The sequence below is a fragment of the Oncorhynchus masou genome, chromosome 29 (genome assembly GCF_036934945.1).
Source record: "Oncorhynchus masou masou isolate Uvic2021 chromosome 29, UVic_Omas_1.1, whole genome shotgun sequence".
NCBI lineage: Eukaryota > Metazoa > Chordata > Actinopteri > Salmoniformes > Salmonidae > Oncorhynchus > Oncorhynchus masou.
The window spans coordinates 78,725,001-78,745,000 of record NC_088240.1 but is presented as its reverse complement, the minus strand read 5'-3'; the positions used below and the strand labels follow the sequence as shown (position 1 = coordinate 78,745,000).

General features: G+C 43.0%; 1 protein-coding gene across 2 annotated transcripts in view; it reads left to right on the top strand.

Annotated features, from left to right (window-relative positions):
- Positions 1 to 20,000, top strand: part of LOC135520672 (myosin-10-like) — an 87,379-nt gene that overhangs the window by 8,824 nt on the left and 58,555 nt on the right. For both annotated transcript variants that reach the window (XM_064946392.1, XM_064946393.1), the window contains exon 4: positions 12,494 to 12,650. In XM_064946392.1, the coding sequence (XP_064802464.1) occupies positions 12,494 to 12,650 (157 nt within the window). The remainder of the gene's footprint in view (positions 1 to 12,493; positions 12,651 to 20,000) is intronic.

The window sequence follows — 20,000 nt, the reverse complement described above, 5'->3', positions numbered from 1 at the left end:
TAGGAGTTAGGGTTAGTTTATGGGTTAGGGTTAGGAGTTAGGGTTAGTTTATGGGTTAGGGTTAGGAGTTAGGGTTAGTTTATGGGTTAGGGTTAGGAGCTAGGGTTAGTTTATGGGTAAGGGTTAGGAGCTAGGGTTAGTTTATTGGTAAGGGTTAGGAGCTAGGGTTAGTTTATGGGTAAGGGTTAGGAGTTAGGGTTAGTTTATGGGTAAGGGTTAGTTTATGGTTAAGGGTTAGGAGTTATGGTTCGTTTATGTTTATGGGTAAGGGTTAGGAGCTAGGGATAGTTTATGGGTAAGGGTTATAAGTTAGGGTTCGTTTATGGGTGAGGGTTAGGAGTTAGGGTTAGTTTATGGGTTAGGGTTAGGAGTTAGGGTTAGTTTATGGGTAAGGGTTAGGAGTTAGGGTTAGTTTATGGGTAAGGGTTAGGAGCTAGGGTTAGTTTATGGGTAAGGGTTAGGAGTTCGGGTTAGTTTATGGGTATGGGTTAGTTTATGGGTAATGGTTAGGAGCTAGGGGTAGTTTATGGGTTAGGGTTAGTTTATGGGTAAGGGTTAGGAGTTAGGGTTAGTTTATGGGTAAGGGTTAGGAGCTAGGGTTAATTTATGGGTAAGGGTTAGGAGCTAGGATTAGTTTATGGGTAAGGGTTAGGAGCTAGGGTTAGTTTATGGGTAAGGGTTAGTTTATGGGTAAGGGTTAGGAGCTAGGGTTAGTTTATGGGTTAGGGTTAGGAGCTAGGGTTAGTTTATGGGTAATGGTTAGGAGCTAGGTTTAGTTTATGGGTATGGGTGAGGAGTTAGGGTTAGTTTATGGGTTAGGGTTAGTTTATGGGTTAGGGTTAGTTTATGGGTTAGGGTTAGGAGTTAGGGTTAGTTTATGGGTTAGGGTTAGTGTATGGGTTAGGGTTAGGAGTTAGGGTTAGTTTATGGGTTAGGGTTAGTTTATGGGTTAGGGTTAGGAGTTAGGGTTAGTTTATGGGTTAGGGTTAGTTTATGGGTAAGGGTTAGGAGCTAGGGTTAGTTTATGGGTAAGGGTTAGGAGCTAGGGTTAGTTTATTGGTAAGGGTTAGGAGTTAGGGTTAGTTTATGGGTAAGGGTTAGTTTATGGGTAAGGGTTAGGAGTTATGGTTCGTTTATGTTTATGGGTAAGGGTTAGGAGCTAGGGATAGTTTATGGGTAAGGGTTATAAGTTAGGGTTAGTTTATGGGTTAGGGTTAGGAGTTAGGGTTAGTTTATGGATTAGGGTTAGGAGTTAGGGTTAGTTTATGGATTAGGGTTAGGAGTTAGGGTTAGTTTATGGGTTAGGGTTAGTTTATGGGTTAGGGTTAGGAGTTAGGGTTAGTTTTTGGTTTAGGGTTAGGGTTAGTTTATGGGTTAGGGTTAGTTTATGGGTTAGGGTTAGGAGTTAGGGTTAGTTTATGGGTTAGGGTTAGGAGTTAGGGTTAGTTTATGGGTAAGGGTTAGGAGCTAGGGTTAGTTTATTGGTAAGGGTTAGGAGCTAGGGTTAGTTTATGGGTAAGGGTTAGGAGTTAGGGTTAGTTTATGGGTAAGGGTTAGTTTATGGGTAAGGGTTAGGAGTTATGGTTCGTTTATGTTTATGGGTAAGGGTTAGGAGCTAGGGATAGTTTATGGGTAAGGGTTATAAGTTAGGGTTCGTTTATGGGTGAGGGTTAGGAGTTAGGGTTAGTTTATGGGTAAGGGTTAGGAGCTAGGGTTAGTTTATGGGTAAGGGTTAGGAGTTCGGGTTAGTTTATGGGTATGGGTTAGTTTATGGGTAATGGTTAGGAGCTAGGGTTAGTTTATGGGTTCGGGTTAGTTTATGGGTAAGGGTTAGGAGTTAGGGTTAGTTTATGGGTAAGGGTTAGGAGCTAGGGTTAATTTATGGGTAAGGGTTAGGAGCTAGGGTTAGTTTATGGGTTAGGGTTAGGAGCTAGGGTTAGTTTATGGGTAAGGGTTAGGAGCTAGGTTTAGTTTATGGGTATGGGTGAGGAGTTAGGGTTAGTTTATGGGTAAGGGTTAGTTTATGGGTAAGGGTTAGTTCATGGGTAAGGGTTAGTTTATGGGTAAGGGTTAGGAGCTAGGGTTAGTTTATGGGTAAGGGTTAGGAGCTAGGGTTAGTTTATGGGTAAGGGTTAGGAGCTAGGGTTAGTTTTTGGGTAAGGGTTAGGAGTTCGGGTTAGTTTATGGGTATGGGTTAGTTTATGGGTAATGGTTAGGAGGTAGGGTTAGTTTATGGGTTAGGGTTAGTTTATGGGTAAGGGTTAGGAGTTAGGGTTAGTTTATGGGTAAGGGTTAGGAGCTAGGGTTAATTTATGGGTAAGGGTTAGGAGCTAGGGTTAGATTATGGGTAAGGGTTAGTTTATGGGTAAGGGTTAGTTCATGGGTAAGAGTTAGTTTATGGGTAAGGGTTAGGAGCTAAGGTTAGTTTATGGGTAAGGGTTAGGAGCTAGGGTTAGTTTATGGGTAAGGGTTAGGAGCTAGGGTTAGTTTATGGGTAAGGGTTAGTTTATGGGTAAGGGTTAGGAGCTAGGGTTAGTTTATGGGTAAGGTTTAGGAGTTCGGGTTAGTTTATGGGTAAGGGTTATAAGTTAGGGTTAGTTTATGGGTGAGGGTTAGGAGTTAGGGTTAGTTTATGGGTTAGGGTTAGTTTATGGGTAAGGGTTAGTTTATGGGTTAGGGTTAGGAGTTAGGGTTAGTTTATGGGTAAGGGTTAGGAGTTAGGTTTAGTTTATGGGTAAGGGTTAGGAGCTAGGGTTAGTTTATGGGTAAGGGTTAGGAGTTCGGGTTAGTTTATGTGTAAGGGTTATAAGTTAGGGTTATTTTATGGGTGAGGGTTAGGAGTTAGGGTTAGTTTATGGGTTAGGGTTAGTTTATGGGTTAGGGTTCGGAGTTAGGGTTAGTTTATGGGTTAGGGTTAGTTTATGGGTTAGGGTTAGGAGTTAGGGTTAGTTTATGGGTTAGGGTTAGTTTATGGGTTAGGGTTAGGAGTTAGGGTTAGTTTATGGATTAGGTTTAGGAGTTAGGGTTAGTTTATGGGTTAGGGTTAGTTTATGGGTTAGGGTTAGGAGTTAGGGTTAGTTTATGGGTTAGGGTTAGTTTATGGGTTAGGGTTAGTTTATGGGTTAGTGTTAGGAGTTAGGGTTAGTTTATGGGTTAGGGTTAGTGTATGGGTTAGGGTTAGGAGTTAGGGTTAGTTTATGCTTTAGGGTTAGTTTATGGGTTAGGGTTAGGAGTTAGGGTTAGTTTATGGGTTAGGGTTAGTTTATGGGTAAGGGTTAGGAGCTAGGGTTAGTTTATGGGTAAGGGTTAGGACCTAGGGTTAGTTTATTGGTAAGGGTTAGGAGCTAGGGTTAGTTTATGGGTAAGGGTTAGGAGTTAGGGTTAGTTTATGGGTAAGGGTTAGTTTATGGGTAAGGGTTAGGAGTTATGGTTCGTTTATGTTTATGGGTAAGGGTTAGGAGCTAGGGATAGTTTATGGGTAAGGGTTATAAGTTAGGGTTCGTTTATGGGTGAGGGTTAGGAGTTAGGGTTAGTTTATGGGTAAGGGTTAGTGTATGGGTTAGGGTTAGGAGTTAGGGTTAGTTTATGGGTTAGGGTTAGTTTATTGGTAAGGGTTAGGAGTTAGGGTTAGTTTATGGGTAAGGGTTAGTTTATGGGTAAGGGTTAGGAGTTATGGTTCGTTTATGTTTATGGGTAAGGGTTAGGAGCTAGGGATAGTTTATGGGTAAGGGTTATAAGTTAGGGTTAGTTTATGGGTTAGGGTTAGGAGTTAGGGTTAGTTTATGGGTTAGGGTTAGTTTATGGGTTAGGGTTAGGAGTTAGGGTTAGTTTATGGGTTAGGGTTAGTTTATGGGTAAGGGTTAGGAGTTAGGGTTAGTTTATGGGTTAGGGTTAGGAGTTAGGGTTAGTTTATGGGTTAGGGTTAGGGTTAGTTTATGGGTTAGGGTTAGGAGTTAGGGTTAGTTTATGGATTAGGGTTAGTTTATGGGTTAGGGTTAGGAGTTAGGGTTAGTTTATGGTTTAGGGTTAGGAGCTAGGGTTAGTTTATGGGTAAGGGTTAGGAGCTAGGGTTAGTTTATTGGTAAGGGTTAGGAGCTAGGGTTAGTTTATGGGTAAGGGTTAGGAGTTAGGGTTAGTTTATGGGTAAGGGTTAGTTTATGGTTAAGGGTTAGGAGTTATGGTTCGTTTATGTTTATGGGTAAGGGTTAGGAGCTAGGGATAGTTTATGGGTAAGGGTTATAAGTTAGGGTTCGTTTATGGGTGAGGGTTAGGAGTTAGGGTTAGTTTATGGGTTAGGGTTAGGAGTTAGGGTTAGTTTATGGGTAAGGGTTAGGAGTTAGGGTTAGTTTATGGGTAAGGGTTAGGAGCTAGGGTTAGTTTATGGGTAAGGGTTAGGAGTTCGGGTTAGTTTATGGGTATGGGTTAGTTTATGGGTAATGGTTAGGAGCTAGGGGTAGTTTATGGGTTAGGGTTAGTTTATGGGTAAGGGTTAGGAGTTAGGGTTAGTTTATGGGTAAGGGTTAGGAGCTAGGGTTAATTTATTGGTAAGGGTTAGGAGTTAGGGTTAGTTTATGGGTAAGGGTTAGTTTATGGGTAAGGGTTAGGAGTTATGGTTCGTTTATGTTTATGGGTAAGGGTTAGGAGCTAGGGATAGTTTATGGGTAAGGGTTATAAGTTAGGGTTCGTTTATGGGTGAGGGTTAGGAGTTAGGGTTAGTTTATGGGTAAGGGTTAGTGTATGGGTTAGGGTTAGGAGTTAGGGTTAGTTTATGGGTTAGGGTTAGTTTATTGGTAAGGGTTAGGAGTTAGGGTTAGTTTATGGGTAAGGGTTAGTTTATGGGTAAGGGTTAGGAGTTATGGTTCGTTTATGTTTATGGGTAAGGGTTAGGAGCTAGGGATAGTTTATGGGTAAGGGTTATAAGTTAGGGTTAGTTTATGGGTTAGGGTTAGGAGTTAGGGTTAGTTTATGGGTTAGGGTTAGTTTATGGGTTAGGGTTAGGAGTTAGGGTTAGTTTATGGGTTAGGGTTAGTTTATGGGTAAGGGTTAGGAGTTAGGGTTAGTTTATGGGTTAGGGTTAGGAGTTAGGGTTAGTTTATGGGTTAGGGTTAGGGTTAGTTTATGGGTTAGGGTTAGGAGTTAGGGTTAGTTTATGGATTAGGGCTAGTTTATGGGTTAGGGTTAGGAGTTAGGGTTAGTTTATGGGTTAGGGTTAGGAGCTAGGGTTAGTTTATGGGTAAGGGTTAGGAGCTAGGGTTAGTTTATTGGTAAGGGTTAGGAGCTAGGGTTAGTTTATGGGTAAGGGTTAGGAGTTAGGGTTAGTTTATGGGTAAGGGTTAGTTTATGGTTAAGGGTTAGGAGTTATGGTTCGTTTATGTTTATGGGTAAGGGTTAGGAGCTAGGGATAGTTTATGGGTAAGGGTTATAAGTTAGGGTTCGTTTATGGGTGAGGGTTAGGAGTTAGGGTTAGTTTATGGGTAAGGGTTAGGAGCTAGGGTTAGTTTATGGGTAAGGGTTAGGAGTTCGGGTTAGTTTATGGGTATGGGTTAGTTTATGGGTAAGGGTTAGGAGTTAGGGTTAGTTTATGGGTAAGGGTTAGGAGCTAGGGTTAATTTATTGGTAAGGGTTAGGAGCTAGGATTAGTTTATGGGTAAGGGTTAGGAGCTAGGGTTAGTTTATGGGTAAGGGTTAGTTTATGGGTAAGGGTTAGGAGCTGGGGTTAGTTTATGGGTTAGGGTTAGGAGCTAGGGTTAGTTTATGGGTAATGGTTAGGAGCTAGGTTTAGTTTATGGGTATGGGTGAGGAGTTAGGGTTAGTTTATGGGTTAGGGTTAGTTTATGGGTTAGGGTTAGTTTATGGGTTAGGGTTAGGAGTTAGGGTTAGTTTATGGGTTAGGGTTAGTGTATGGGTTAGGGTTAGGAGTTAGGGTTAGTTTATGGGTTAGGGTTAGTTTATGGGTTAGGGTTAGGAGTTAGGGTTAGTTTATGGGTTAGGGTTAGTTTATGGGTAAGGGTTAGGAGCTAGGGTTAGTTTATGGGTAAGGGTTAGGAGCTAGGGTTAGTTTATTGGTAAGGGTTAGGAGTTAGGGTTAGTTTATGGGTAAGGGTTAGTTTATGGGTAAGGGTTAGGAGTTATGGTTCGTTTATGTTTATGGGTAAGGGTTAGGAGCTAGGGATAGTTTATGGGTAAGGGTTATAAGTTAGGGTTAGTTTATGGGTTAGGGTTAGGAGTTAGGGTTAGTTTATGGATTAGGGTTAGGAGTTAGGGTTAGTTTATGGGTTAGGGTTAGTTTATGGGTTAGGGTTAGGAGTTAGGGTTAGTTTATGGGTTAGGGTTAGTTTATGGGTAAGGGTTAGGAGTTAGGGTTAGTTTATGGGTTAGGGTTAGGAGTTAGGGTTAGTTTATGGGTTAGGGTTAGGGTTAGTTTATGGGTTAGGGTTAGGAGTTAGGGTTAGTTTATGGATTAGGGTTAGTTTATGGGTTAGGGTTAGGAGTTAGGGTTAGTTTATGGTTTAGGGTTAGGAGCTAGGGTTAGTTTATGGGTAAGGGTTAGGAGCTAGGGTTAGTTTATTGGTAAGGGTTAGGAGCTAGGGTTAGTTTATGGGTAAGGGTTAGGAGTTAGGGTTAGTTTATGGGTAAGGGTTAGTTTATGGTTAAGGGTTAGGAGTTATGGTTCGTTTATGTTTATGGGTAAGGGTTAGGAGCTAGGGATAGTTTATGGGTAAGGGTTATAAGTTAGGGTTCGTTTATGGGTGAGGGTTAGGAGTTAGGGTTAGTTTATGGGTTAGGGTTAGGAGTTAGGGTTAGTTTATGGGTAAGGGTTAGGAGTTAGGGTTAGTTTATGGGTAAGGGTTAGGAGCTAGGGTTAGTTTATGGGTAAGGGTTAGGAGTTCGGGTTAGTTTATGGGTATGGGTTAGTTTATGGGTAATGGTTAGGAGCTAGGGGTAGTTTATGGGTTAGGGTTAGTTTATGGGTAAGGGTTAGGAGTTAGGGTTAGTTTATGGGTAAGGGTTAGGAGCTAGGGTTAATTTATTGGTAAGGGTTAGGAGTTAGGGTTAGTTTATGGGTAAGGGTTAGTTTATGGGTAAGGGTTAGGAGTTATGGTTCGTTTATGTTTATGGGTAAGGGTTAGGAGCTAGGGATAGTTTATGGGTAAGGGTTATAAGTTAGGGTTCGTTTATGGGTGAGGGTTAGGAGTTAGGGTTAGTTTATGGGTAAGGGTTAGTGTATGGGTTAGGGTTAGGAGTTAGGGTTAGTTTATGGGTTAGGGTTAGTTTATTGGTAAGGGTTAGGAGTTAGGGTTAGTTTATGGGTAAGGGTTAGTTTATGGGTAAGGGTTAGGAGTTATGGTTCGTTTATGTTTATGGGTAAGGGTTAGGAGCTAGGGATAGTTTATGGGTAAGGGTTATAAGTTAGGGTTAGTTTATGGGTTAGGGTTAGGAGTTAGGGTTAGTTTATGGGTTAGGGTTAGTTTATGGGTTAGGGTTAGGAGTTAGGGTTAGTTTATGGGTTAGGGTTAGTTTATGGGTAAGGGTTAGGAGTTAGGGTTAGTTTATGGGTTAGGGTTAGGAGTTAGGGTTAGTTTATGGGTTAGGGTTAGGGTTAGTTTATGGGTTAGGGTTAGGAGTTAGGGTTAGTTTATGGATTAGGGTTAGTTTATGGGTTAGGGTTAGGAGTTAGGGTTAGTTTATGGGTTAGGGTTAGGAGCTAGGGTTAGTTTATGGGTAAGGGTTAGGAGCTAGGGTTAGTTTATTGGTAAGGGTTAGGAGCTAGGGTTAGTTTATGGGTAAGGGTTAGGAGTTAGGGTTAGTTTATGGGTAAGGGTTAGTTTATGGTTAAGGGTTAGGAGTTATGGTTCGTTTATGTTTATGGGTAAGGGTTAGGAGCTAGGGATAGTTTATGGGTAAGGGTTATAAGTTAGGGTTCGTTTATGGGTGAGGGTTAGGAGTTAGGGTTAGTTTATGGGTAAGGGTTAGGAGCTAGGGTTAGTTTATGGGTAAGGGTTAGGAGTTCGGGTTAGTTTATGGGTATGGGTTAGTTTATGGGTAAGGGTTAGGAGTTAGGGTTAGTTTATGGGTAAGGGTTAGGAGCTAGGGTTAATTTATTGGTAAGGGTTAGGAGCTAGGATTAGTTTATGGGTAAGGGTTAGGAGCTAGGGTTAGTTTATGGGTAAGGGTTAGTTTATGGGTAAGGGTTAGGAGCTGGGGTTAGTTTATGGGTTAGGGTTAGGAGCTAGGGTTAGTTTATGGGTAATGGTTAGGAGCTAGGTTTAGTTTATGGGTATGGGTGAGGAGTTAGGGTTAGTTTATGGGTTAGGGTTAGTTTATGGGTTAGGGTTAGTTTATGGGTTAGGGTTAGGAGTTAGGGTTAGTTTATGGGTTAGGGTTAGTGTATGGGTTAGGGTTAGGAGTTAGGGTTAGTTTATGGGTTAGGGTTAGTTTATGGGTTAGGGTTAGGAGTTAGGGTTAGTTTATGGGTTAGGGTTAGTTTATGGGTAAGGGTTAGGAGCTAGGGTTAGTTTATGGGTAAGGGTTAGGAGCTAGGGTTAGTTTATTGGTAAGGGTTAGGAGTTAGGGTTAGTTTATGGGTAAGGGTTAGTTTATGGGTAAGGGTTAGGAGTTATGGTTCGTTTATGTTTATGGGTAAGGGTTAGGAGCTAGGGATAGTTTATGGGTAAGGGTTATAAGTTAGGGTTAGTTTATGGGTTAGGGTTAGGAGTTAGGGTTAGTTTATGGATTAGGGTTAGGAGTTAGGGTTAGTTTATGGATTAGGGTTAGGAGTTAGGGTTAGTTTATGGGTTAGGGTTAGTTTATGGGTTAGGGTTAGTTTATGGGTTAGGGTTAGGAGTTAGGGTTAGTTTATGGGTTAGGGTTAGTTTATGGGTTAGGGTTAGGAGTTAGGGTTAGTTTATGGGTTAGGGTTAGTTTATGGGTTAGGGTTAGGAGTTAGGGTTAGTTTATGGTTTAGGGTCAGGGTTAGTTTATGGGTTAGGGTTAGTTTATGGGTTAGGGTTAGGAGTTAGGGTTAGTTTATGGGTTAGGGTTAGGAGTTAGGGTTAGTTTATGGGTAAGGGTTAGGAGCTAGGGTTAGTTTATTGGTAAGGGTTAGGAGCTAGGGTTAGTTTATGGGTAAGGGTTAGGAGTTAGGGTTAGTTTATGGGTAAGGGTTAGTTTATGGGTAAGGGTTAGGAGTTATGGTTCGTTTATGTTTATGGGTAAGGGTTAGGAGCTAGGGATAGTTTATGGGTAAGGGTTAGTTTATGGGTAATGGTTAGGAGCTAGGGTTAGTTTATGGGTTCGGGTTAGTTTATGGGTAAGGGTTAGGAGTTAGGGTTAGTTTATGGGTAAGGGTTAGGAGCTAGGGTTAATTTATGGGTAAGGGTTAGGAGCTAGGGTTAATTTATGGGTAAGGGTTAGGAGCTAGGGTTAGTTTATGGGTTAGGGTTAGGAGCTAGGGTTAGTTTATGGGTAAGGGTTAGGAGCTAGGTTTAGTTTATGGGTAAGGGTTAGGAGCTAGGGTTAGTTTATGGGTAAGGGTTAGGAGCTAGGGTTAGTTTTTGGGTAAGGGTTAGGAGTTCGGGTTAGTTTATGGGTATGGGTTAGTTTATGGGTAATGGTTAGGAGGTAGGGTTAGTTTATGGGTTAGGGTTAGTTCATGGGTAAGGGTTAGTTTATGGGTAAGGGTTAGGAGCTAGGGTTAGTTTATGGGTAAGGGTTAGGAGCTAGGGTTAGTTTATGGGTAAGGGTTAGGAGCTAGGGTTAGTTTTTGGGTAAGGGTTAGGAGTTCGGGTTAGTTTATGGGTATGGGTTAGTTTATGGGTAATGGTTAGGAGGTAGGGTTAGTTTATGGGTTAGGGTTAGTTTATGGGTAAGGGTTAGGAGTTAGGGTTAGTTTATGGGTAAGGGTTAGGAGCTAGGGTTAATTTATGGGTAAGGGTTAGGAGCTAGGGTTAGATTATGGGTAAGGGTTAGTTTATGGGTAAGGGTTAGTTCATGGGTAAGAGTTAGTTTATGGGTAAGGGTTAGGAGCTAAGGTTAGTTTATGGGTAAGGGTTAGGAGCTAGGGTTAGTTTATGGGTAAGGGTTAGGAGCTAGGGTTAGTTTATGGGTAAGGGTTAGTTTATGGGTAAGGGTTAGGAGCTAGGGTTAGTTTATGGGTAAGGTTTAGGAGTTCGGGTTAGTTTATGGGTAAGGGTTATAAGTTAGGGTTAGTTTATGGGTGAGGGTTAGGAGTTAGGGTTAGTTTATGGGTTAGGGTTAGTTTATGGGTAAGGGTTAGTTTATGGGTTAGGGTTAGGAGTTAGGGTTAGTTTATGGGTAAGGGTTAGGAGTTAGGTTTAGTTTATGGGTAAGGGTTAGGAGCTAGGGTTAGTTTATGGGTAAGGGTTAGGAGTTCGGGTTAGTTTATGTGTAAGGGTTATAAGTTAGGGTTATTTTATGGGTGAGGGTTAGGAGTTAGGGTTAGTTTATGGGTTAGGGTTAGTTTATGGGTTAGGGTTCGGAGTTAGGGTTAGTTTATGGGTTAGGGTTAGTTTATGGGTTAGGGTTAGGAGTTAGGGTTAGTTTATGGGTTAGGGTTAGTTTATGGGTTAGGGTTAGGAGTTAGGGTTAGTTTATGGATTAGGTTTAGGAGTTAGGGTTAGTTTATGGGTTAGGGTTAGTTTATGGGTTAGGGTTAGGAGTTAGGGTTAGTTTATGGGTTAGGGTTAGTTTATGGGTTAGGGTTAGTTTATGGGTTAGTGTTAGGAGTTAGGGTTAGTTTATGGGTTAGGGTTAGTGTATGGGTTAAGGTTAGGAGTTAGGGTTAGTTTATGCTTTAGGGTTAGTTTATGGGTTAGGGTTAGGAGTTAGGGTTAGTTTATGGGTTAGGGTTAGTTTATGGGTAAGGGTTAGGAGCTAGGGTTAGTTTATGGGTAAGGGTTAGGAGCTAGGGTTAGTTTATTGGTAAGGGTTAGGAGCTAGGGTTAGTTTATGGGTAAGGGTTAGGAGTTAGGGTTAGTTTATGGGTAAGGGTTAGTTTATGGGTAAGGGTTAGGAGTTATGGTTAGTTTATGGGTAAGGGTTAGGAGCTAGGGTTAGTTTATGGGTAAGGGTTAGGAGTTCGGGTTAGTTTATGGGTTTGGGTTAGTTTATGGGTAATGGTTAGGAGCTAGGGTTAGTTTATGGGTAAGGGTTAGGAGCTAGGGTTAGTTCATGGGTAAGGGTTAGTTCATGGGTAAGGGTTAGGAGCTAGGGTTAGTTTATGGGTAAGGGTTAGGAGCTAGGGTTAGTTTATGGGTAAGGGTTAGGAGCTAGGGTTAGTTCATGGGTAAGGGTTAGTTCATGGGTAAGGGTTAGGAGCTAGGGTTAGTTTATGGGTAAGGGTTAGGAGCTAGGGTTAGTTTATGGGTAAGGGTTAGGAGCCAGGGTTAAGTTTAGGGTTATTGGTTATGGAAAATTGAATTTTGAATGGGACTGAATTGTGTGTCCCCACGAGGTTAGTTGTACAAGATTGTGTGTGTATGGGGGGAGGGGGGGGTTACTCAGAGAGAACTGTAACATCAGTTTAACTGATATAAGAGGAGCGGTTGTGTTACATCACAGTTGTTTATATAAGAGAGAGAAGGACAGAGGAGAAAGGAGAGCTGCATCTCCTGTTTCGTGACTGAACCAATGAAGGGAAGGATGAGAGAGATAGGAAGAGGAAGAGAAATTGATAGAGTGTAAGATAGATAATAAGAAAGAAAGAAAAATAAGTGTTGCGGAACTTTGATATGAAGAATGTGTCAGAAAGAGTTAGAATGTTACATAGTGAACTACACTTTGTATTGTATATCTATGTTGAGGAATCTGAAGGCTGTTTATGTTTATCTTATCTGCTTTAGAGAAAGAGAGATAGAGAGAAAATGGGGGATTTTGGTGGACAAGGCAGTATACTGACCCTCATATTTCAGTCCACCACACACACACACACACACACACACACACACACACACACACACACACACACACATACTGTATGTGTGGATTATCAGGGAAGGGTGTGAGAGGAGGTGGATGGTTAGGGGTGACCAGTCAGAATCCACAGAGTCATCTTGTTATCAGTACCGTTACACTGTTGCCTGCATATTTCATTCATAAACCTGTGTTGTAGCACTAGCTGGTTGATTGGTTATCCTGACAGCTATCTTTCTTTTTCATTACAAATGCCTCCTTACACATTCCACCTGACCCCACTCATACTGTAGGTTAATGTGTCCTACTCATACTGTAGGTTAATGTGTCCTACTCATACTGTAGGTTAATGGGGGGAGAATGTTGGGCGGGATTGACCCTCCCTCTCCTAATGCTGCTGTTATATGACTCAGATTAGGTGCGTGTATGATATGACATTGCCTGGCTTAATGGCTGGGTCTAGGCATTGGGAGGGCATGGGTCATTGAGATTAAGCATGGTATTTTAGTTATCATTGAACTTTGTGTATATCTATCCTGGGTGTGTGTGTGTGTGTTTGCAGACATACTCGGGCCTGTTCTGTGTGGTGATCAACCCCTATAAGAACCTGCCCATCTACACAGAGTCTATAGTGGAGATGTACCGAGGGAAGAAACGCCATGAGATGCCCCCTCACATCTACGCTATATCAGAGGCTGCCTACCGCAGCATGCTACAAGGTAACCCTAACCCCTGACCCCCTCACATCTACGCCATATCAAAGAAATGTATGATTTTCATATGTGCATTTTCGTGGAATAGTTTCTTTTCAATAATAATGTTTTAATTTCTCAAAATCATTGTCACGTGGTTAATCATAAAAATATTAATTCAAATGAATAGACTCTAAAAGTAACAATTTTACTAATGCGAGTGCACCAGCCTCTGCCTTATGGACGGACACATTGTGAGGCTACACCGTGATCATTGGCGGCTAAATAGCCTAATTGAGCGCATGGAACTCAGAGATGGCCATGCAGCCCAGAGATGGCCATGCAGCCCAGAGATGGCCATGCAGCCCAGAGATGACCATGCAGCCCAGAGATGGCCATGCAGCCCAGAGATGGTCAATGTAGCCCAGAGATGGCCAATGCAGCCCAGAGATGACCATGCAGCCCAGAGATGGCCATGCAGCCCAGAGATGGCCAATGTAGCCCAGAGATGGCCAATGCTGCCCAGAGATGGCCAATGCAGCCCAGAGATGGCCAATGCAGCCCAGAGATGGCCAATGCAGCCCAGAGATGACCATGCAGCCCAGAGATGGCCATGCAGCCCAGAGATGGTCAATGTAGCCCAGAGATGGCCAATGCAGCCCAGAGATGACCATGCAGCCCAGAGATGGCCATGCAGCCCAGAGATGGCCAATGTAGCCCAGAGATGGCCAATGCTGCCCAGAGATGGCCAATGCAGCCCAGAGATGGCCAATGCAGCCCAGAGATGGCCAATGCAGCCCAGAGATGACCATGCAGCCCAGAGATGGCCAATGCAGCCCAGAGATGACCATGCAGCCCAGAGATGGCCATGCAGCCCAGAGATGGCCAATGCAGCCCAGAGATGGCCAATGCAGCCCAGAGATGGCCAATGCAGCCCAGAGATGACCAATGCAGCCCAGAGATGGCCAATGCAGCCCAGAGATGGCCAATACAGCCCAGAGATGGCCAATGCAGCCCAGAGATGACCAATGCAGCCCAGAGATGACCAATGCAGCCCAGAGATGGCCAATGCTGCCCAGAGATGGCCAATGCAGCCCAGAGATGGCCAATGCAGCCCAGAGATGGCCAATGCAGCCCAGAGATGACCATGCAGCCCAGAGATGGCCATGCAGCCCAGAGATGGTCAATGTAGCCCAGAGATGGCCAATGCAGCCCAGAGATGGCCAATGCAGCCCAGAGATGGCCAATGCAGCCCAGAGATGGCCAATGCAGCCCAGAGATGACCATGCAGCCCAGAGATGGCCAATGCAGCCCAGAGATGACCATGCAGCCCAGAGATGGCCATGCAGCCCAGAGATGGCCAATGCAGCCCAGAGATGGCCAATGCAGCCCAGAGATGGCCAATGCAGCCCAGAGATGACCAATGCAGCCCAGAGATGGCCAATGCAGCCCAGAGATGGCCAATACAGCCCAGAGATGGCCAATGCAGCCCAGAGATGACCAATGCAGCCCAGAGATGGCCAATGCAGCCCAGAGATGACCAATGCAGCCCAGAGATGGTCAATGCAGCCCAGAGATGACCAATGCAGCCCAGAGATGGCCAATGCAGCCCAGAGATGACCAATGCAGCCCAGAGATGGTCAATGCAGCCCAGAGATGACCAATGCAGCCCAGAGATGGCCAATGCAGCCCAGAGATGGCCAATGCAGCCGTTGGCCCATAACTTCCGTTGTCAACTATGTAAAAATACATAAAGCCGACAAATTAAAACTGTCAAATATACGGATGAAAATTCTGGTTCTTTCAATCACATTCATCAACAGTTGAAGTCAGAAGTTTACATACACCTAGGTTGGAGTCATTAAAACTTGTTTTTCAAACACTCCACAAATTTCTTGTTAACAAACTATAGTTTTGTCATGTCAGTTAGGACATCTACTTTGTGCATGACACAAGTAATTTTTCCAACAATTGTTTACAGACAGATTAATTAATTTATAATTCACTGTATCACAATTCCAGTGGGTCAGAAGTTTACATACACTACGTTGACTGTGCCTTTAAACAGCTTGGAAAATTCCAGAAAATGATGTCATGGCTTTAGAAGCTTCTGATAGGCTAATTTACATAATTTGAGTCAATTGGAGGTGTACCTGTGGATGTATTTCAAGGCCTACCTTCAAACTCACTGCCTCTTTGCTTGACAGCATGGAAAAATCAAAATATATCAGCCAAGACTTCAGAAAAAAATTGTAGACCTCCACAAGTCTGGTTCATCCTTGGGAGCAATTTCCAAACACCTGAAGTTACCACGTTCATCTGTACAAACAATAGTATGCAAGTATAAACACCATGGGACCACACAGGCGTCATACCGCTCGGGAAGGTGCAAAAAGTGCAAATCAATCCCAGAACAGCAGCAAAGGATCTTGAGAAGATGTTGGAGGAAACAGGTACAAAAGTATCTACAGTGCCTTGCGAAAGTATTCGGCCCCCCTGAACTTTGCGACCTTTTGCCACATTTCAGGCTTCAAACATAAATATATAAAATTGTATTTTTTTGTGAAGAATCAACAACAAGTGGGACACAATCATGAAGTGGAACAACATTTATTGGATATTTCAAACTTTTTTAACAAATCAAAAACTGATTTGTTAAAAAATTATGCAAAATTATTCAGCTCCCTTAAGTTAATACTTTGTAGCGCCACCTTTTGCTGCGATTACAGCTGTAAGTCACTTGGGGTATGTCTCTATCAGTTTTGCACATCGAGAGACTGACATTTTTTCCCATTCCTCCTTGCAAAACAGCTCGAGCTCAGTGAGGTTGGATGGAGAGCATTTGTGAACAGCAGTTTTCAGTTCTTTCCACAGATTCTCGATTGGATTCAGGTCTGGACTTTGACTTGGCCATCCTAACACCTGGATATGTTTATTTTTGAACCATTCCATTGTAGATTTTGCTTTATGTTTTGGATCATTGTCTTGTTGGAAGACAAATCTCCGTCCCAGTCTCAGGTCTTTTGCAGACTCCATCAGGTTTTCTTCCAGAATGGTCCTGTATTTGGCTCCATCCATCTTCCCATCAATTTTAACCATCTTCCCTGTCCCTGCTGAAGAAAAGCAGGCCCAAACCATGATGCTGCCACCACCATGTTTGACAGTGGAGATGGTGTGTTCAGGGTGATGTGCTGTGTTGCTTTTATGCCAAACATAACGTTTTGCATTGTTGCCAAAAAGTTCAATTTTGGTTTCATCTGACCAGAGCACCTTCTTCCACATGTTTGGTGTGTCTCCCAGGTGGCTTGTGGCAAACTTTAAACGACACTTTTTATGGATATCTTTAAGAAATGGCTTTCTTCTTGCCACTCTTCCATAAAGGCCAGATTTGTGCAATATATGACTGATTGTTGTCCTATGGACAGAGTCTCCCACCTCAGCTGTAGATCTCTGCAGTTCATCCAGAGTGATCATGGGCCTCTTGGCTGCATCTCTGATCAGTCTTCTCCTTGTATAAGCTGAAAGTTTAGAGGGACGGCCAGGTCTTGGTAGATTTGCAGTGGTCTGATACTCCTTCCATTTCAATATTATCGCTTGCACAGTGCTCCTTGGGATGTTTAAAGCTTGGGAAATCTTTTTGTATCCAAATCCGGCTTTAAACTTCTTCACACCAGTATCTCGGACCTGCCTGGTGTGTTCCTTGTTCTTCATGATGCTCTCTGCGCTTTTAACGGACCTCTGAGACTATCACAGTGCAGGTGCATTTATACGGAGACTTGATTACACACAGGTGGATTGTATTTATCATCATTAGTCATTTAGGTCAACATTGGATCATTCAGAGATCGTCACTGAACTTCTGGAGAGTGTTTGCTGCACTGAAAGTAAAGGGGCTGAATAATTTTGCACGCCCAATTTTTCAGTTTTTGATTTGTTAAAAAAGTTTGAAATATCCAATAAATGTTGTTCCACTTCATCATTGTGTCCCACTTGTTGTTGATTCTTCACAAAAAAATACAGTTTTATATCTTTATGTTTGAAGCCTGAAATGTGGCAAAAGGTCGCAAAGTTCAAGGGGGCCGAATACTTTCGCAAGGCACTGTATATCCGTATCTATAAAACGAGTCCTATATCAGCATAACCTGAAAGGCCGTTCAGCAAGGAAGAAGCCACTGCTCTAAACCGCCATAAAAAATACAGACTACGGTTTCCAACTGCACATGGGGACAAAGATTTACTTTTTGCAGAAATATCCTCTGGTCTGATGAAACAAAAATAGAACTGTTTGGCCATAATGACCATTGTTATGCTTGGAGGAAAAAGGGTGAGGCTTGCAAGCCGAAGAACACAATCTCAACCGTGAAGCACGGGGGTGGCAGCATCATCTTGTGGGGTGCTTTGCTGCAGGAGTGACTGGTGCACTTCACAAAATAGATGTCATCATGAGGAAGGGAAATTATGTGTATATATTGAAGCAACATCTCAAGACATCAGTCAGGAAGTTAAAGCTTGGTCACATATCGGTCTTCCAAATGGACAATGACCCCAAGCATACTTTCGAAGTTGTGGCAAAATGGCTTAAGGACAACAAAGTCAAGGTATTGGAGTGGCCATCACAAAGCCTTGACCTCAATCCCAAAGAAAATGTGTTGGCATTACTGAAAATGCGTGGGCAAGCAAGGAGGCCTACAAACCTGACTCCGTTACACCAGCTCTGTCAGGAGGAATGGGCCAAAATTCACCCAACTTAATGTGGGAAGCTTGTGGAAGGCTACCCGAAACGTTTGACCCAAGTCAAACAATTTAAAGGCAATGCTACCAAAAACTAATTGAGTGTATGTAAACTTCTGACCCACTGGGAATGTGATGAAAGAAATAAAAGCTGAAATAAATTATTTTCTCTACTATTATTCTGACATTTCACATTCTTAAAATGAAATGGTGATCCTAACTGACAGGGACTATTTACTCGGATTAAATGTCAGGAATTATGAAAACTGAGTTTAAATGTATTTGGCTAAGGTGTATTGAAACTTCCGACTTCAACTGTAGGCCTTTTCCCACGTACGCTGTCTGTGGAAGACTTCCACATATGCCATTTCTCTCCTGTTCTGTTGGTTTTCATATCAACTTTCCTTCGTTGTCCTGAAGCCAAATTCATAATCCTAGTCATATTAGCAACCCATTCTAGTTGTTGCATCTTTTGATTCACTCTCTTTCTAAGTTTCTAACAGATATTTTTTTTATTTCCCTTTTTCTCCCCAATTTCTTGATATCCAATTGCGATCTTGTCTCATCGCTCAACTCCCCAATGGAATCGGGAGAGGCTAAGGTAGAGTCATGCGTCTTCGAAACATGACCCGCCAAACCGCGCTTCTTAACACCCTCCCGCTTAACCCAGAAGCCAGTTGCACCAACGTGTCGGAGGAAACACTGTTAAACTTACGACCGTAGTCAGCCTGCAGGCGCCCGGCCTGCCACAAGGAGTCGCTAGAGCTCAATGAGCCAAGTAAAACCCGCCCGGCCAAACTAACCCGGACGACGCTGGGCCAATTGTGCGCCGCCCTATGGGACTCCCTGTCACAGCCATTTGTGACACAGCCCGGGATCAAGCCCGGGTCTGTAGTGACACCTCAAGCTGCGATGCAGTGCTTTAGACCGCTGCGCCACTCGGGAGGCTTGAAAATATATATTTTTATTGGCTAATTCATTACAGGAGTTGCATGTTTTGTTCAGATGAATTACCATAATGTAAATGTGATTTCTGTCATTCTGAGCACCGTGAGTGGACGCCCTAAGGGGTTACACAACCAATGCAAATGTATCTGATACGTTTCTCAAATGGCCAGTAAATTATAATCTTCCCGGCCACATTGTTTTGTGCCACATTTTCACGGACACGGACACCCTGCTGACAGTGTAAATCCCATATGGGGCGGCAGGGTAGCCTAGTGGTTAGCGCGTTGGACTAGTAACCGGAAGGTTGCAAGTTCAAACCCCCGAGCTGACAAGGTACACATCTGTCATTCGGCCCCTGAACAGGCAGTTAACACTGTTCCTAGGCCGTCATTGAAAATAAGAAATTGTTCTTAACTTTTTTTCCCTCGTCAATCTACACCCAATATCCCATAATGACAAAAACAGGTTTTTAGAAATTGGTGGTTCCAAACTTCATCCACTTAAGAATGATGGAGGCCACTGTGTTCTTGGGGACCTTCGATGCTGCATCCATTTTTTGGTACCCTTCCCCAGATCTGTGGCTCGACACAATCCTGTCTTGGAGCTCTACGGACAATTGCTTTGACCTCATGGCTTGGTTTTTGCTCTGACATGCACTGTCAACTGTCACTGTCATCCTTATATAGACAGGTGTGTGCCTTTCCAAATCATGTCCAATCAAATTAATTTACCACAGGTGGACTCTAATCAAGTTGTAGAAACATCTCAAGGATGATGAATGGAAACAGGATGAACCTGAGCTCAATTTCTAGTCTTATAGTACAAGGTCTGAATACTTGTGTATTCGCATTGTCATTATGGGGTATTGTGTGTAAATTGATGATTAAAAAATAATCCATTTTAGAATAAGGCTGTAACGTAACAAAATGTGGGAAAAGGGGAGAGGTCTGAATACTTCCTGAATGTGGTGTAAATCCATGTTTTTTGTGCAAGTATATGGAAACATTGGCAATGAGAATATCTCTGCAAATGGCAGTAGTATTTGCAGTTCATTCTAGGACTTTTCCCACGCCACATGTATTATGATAGGAGCGTGACAAACAGACACGGATTGCTCCACTCCTCCATTAAAACCGGTTAGAGACAGATTGAGCAACGTTTCTGCCCTGAGGTCAATTCATTAGACGACAACTCTCTCTCTCTCTCATTCTTTCTTTCAATGTGACAGGTGTGTGTCCGTGATCTGTGATCCTATTGATAATTGAACCAGTATGACTGGTATATGTGCGTGTCCGTGCATGTCTGTGCACATGCGTGCGTGTGTGTGTGTGTTTGCCTGTGGTTCTGAGGAAACCTTTAAAACAAACACACCAAAAATGTAACAGACAAGGTCAGGCCATTGTGTTGGTGTCTGCAGTGTGGGCTGGAGCAGAGGTCTGCGGTCTGTCTGGAGAGACCACCTCTGTAGCTTTGACCCCCTTCCTCCTCACTACACGACAATGCTGCTCAGTGAGAGCTGTTGAAATCACATACACACTGACATCCTTTGTGTTTCAGTCAGGTTCTCTGAGATAGATTGACAAGTGTATCGATCCCCTTGTTACAGTGATTACTGGTGTAAGAGGTGAAGGTAGTACTGTTACAGTGATTACTGGTGTAAGAGGTGAAGGTAGTACTGTTACAGTGATTACTGGTGTA